Source organism: Rhagoletis zephyria, unplaced genomic scaffold, assembly GCF_001687245.7.
Source record: "Rhagoletis zephyria isolate East Lansing unplaced genomic scaffold, Rhagoletis_zephyria_1.1 Rzeph_scaffold_46003, whole genome shotgun sequence".
Lineage (NCBI taxonomy): Eukaryota > Metazoa > Arthropoda > Insecta > Diptera > Tephritidae > Rhagoletis > Rhagoletis zephyria.
Genome location: NW_016203058.1, coordinates 1 through 1,565, shown reverse-complemented (window position 1 = coordinate 1,565; position 1,565 = coordinate 1). Strand labels below are relative to the sequence as shown.

General features: G+C 35.6%; 1 protein-coding gene across 1 annotated transcript; it reads right to left on the bottom strand.

Moving 5' to 3' along the window:
* Positions 1-799: 799 nt before the first annotated feature.
* LOC108355466 (uncharacterized) lies at positions 800-1,194 on the bottom strand (the record flags this gene model as incomplete). Its single annotated transcript, XM_017606629.1, has 1 exon — positions 800-1,194. A coding segment is annotated over one exon (395 nt), but the record flags the coding sequence as incomplete, so codon positions are not given.
* Positions 1,195-1,565: the final 371 nt, after the last annotated feature.

Sequence of the window (1,565 nt, the reverse complement as noted above, 5' to 3'; positions counted from 1 at the left end):
CTATGATAATTTTTGATCGCCAAAATTTACTTAAGGAAATGCAGTGAGGCCTATAAGTATACAGCAGGGAAATAATAACTGCAATTTGTAATCAACCAAATCTGGAAGTATGAGGGGTATGTAACTTTGAGTAAGAATTTTTTTTTTTCAGACCTCGGAGGGTCCACCCTCGGAGGGTGAGGGGTGTTGCACGTTTTCTTCTATATAACGCATAATCTGAATCTATTTTTATGTATATGGAAGAAAACGTGCAACACCATCTATACAGCGCATAATCAAATTCTATTTTTATATGGAAGAAAACGCGCAACACCATCCATACACCGCATAATCATAATCAAAATCTATCAGAAAAAAATTCTAAAAAGTCAAAGGTAATTTTTAGCGACTTGAAACTTGCACATTGTTTCACTAGAAATGAACGGGCTACAAAACTGCATACTCAAAAATTTTCTAGAAGTTCTGAATAAAAATGTTGAAACTTTGATAAATTTATTTTTTAACTTTATGAAGATTATATAAAGTACTAGCGGTACCTCGGTGTGCTTCTCTACACCAAATATTGGAAAATTGATGAAAAATCCTGGAATTTTTCTATATGAAGATTTATCATTTGTTTTATTTCAAAATGTTTGATGCTTTATTTTTAATCTTAATCCAACACATTTGGCTATACAACATTTTTTGTTTTTCCATCTTGGGTATGAACAAATAAACAATTTGGAATACCAACTCTTGAACAGGCCACGTATAGCTGTCCGTGCGAAAAGCACGGCTCCTCCAAATTCAATCCGCATACTTGAAGAGTTTGTCCTGGCGCCTTGTTGACGGACATGGCAAATGCTAGACGCACTGGGAATTGCAAACGCGTGGAATCAAACGTCATGTCTGTTTTTATCAGTGGAATACGTGGTATGACCACAATTTCACCTTTAGCTTTGCCAGTCAGTATTGTTGCTTCAACTAAATTCGCCATACATTTTTTTACTGCCAGTCTTGTGCCATTACACAGTTTTGGAGCATTTAAATTCCGTAGTAAAATAATTGATGAGCCGACCTTTAAATTCAAACAATATGGTGGCATACCAGGCGGTTCCATTGAATTCAAAAATTCGACTGAATAATTCACTGCGTCATCTTGATTCATTGCGTTGTCAACAGATTTATATGTTGTCACTTCATATGGCAATTTTTCTAGAATTTGATAATTGATAGAATTGACATGCACATTTTTAGTGCCAGTATTGCGCGTTCTCTCAACCAATCGTGATACAGGTAATTTTGAGCAATATTTGGAAACACGCATTCAATAAATTTTTCTTTTAATTGGAGAATTGTACAAAAATTCTTCGGCAATGTAATCAAGCCATTTGTATTATCGATTCGAACTTTGCCATTTCCGATCTCTAACAATTGCTTCGAGAACCGATCTTCAAATCGATTATTGTGCAATTGAACACACATGTTTATGTGTAATGTCAATTTTTGGCACATATCGCCACAGAGGGGAGACATGAAGCATGCATTGATCTCATCTGCCGGTGTTGATCGTGGAATCACGGGCA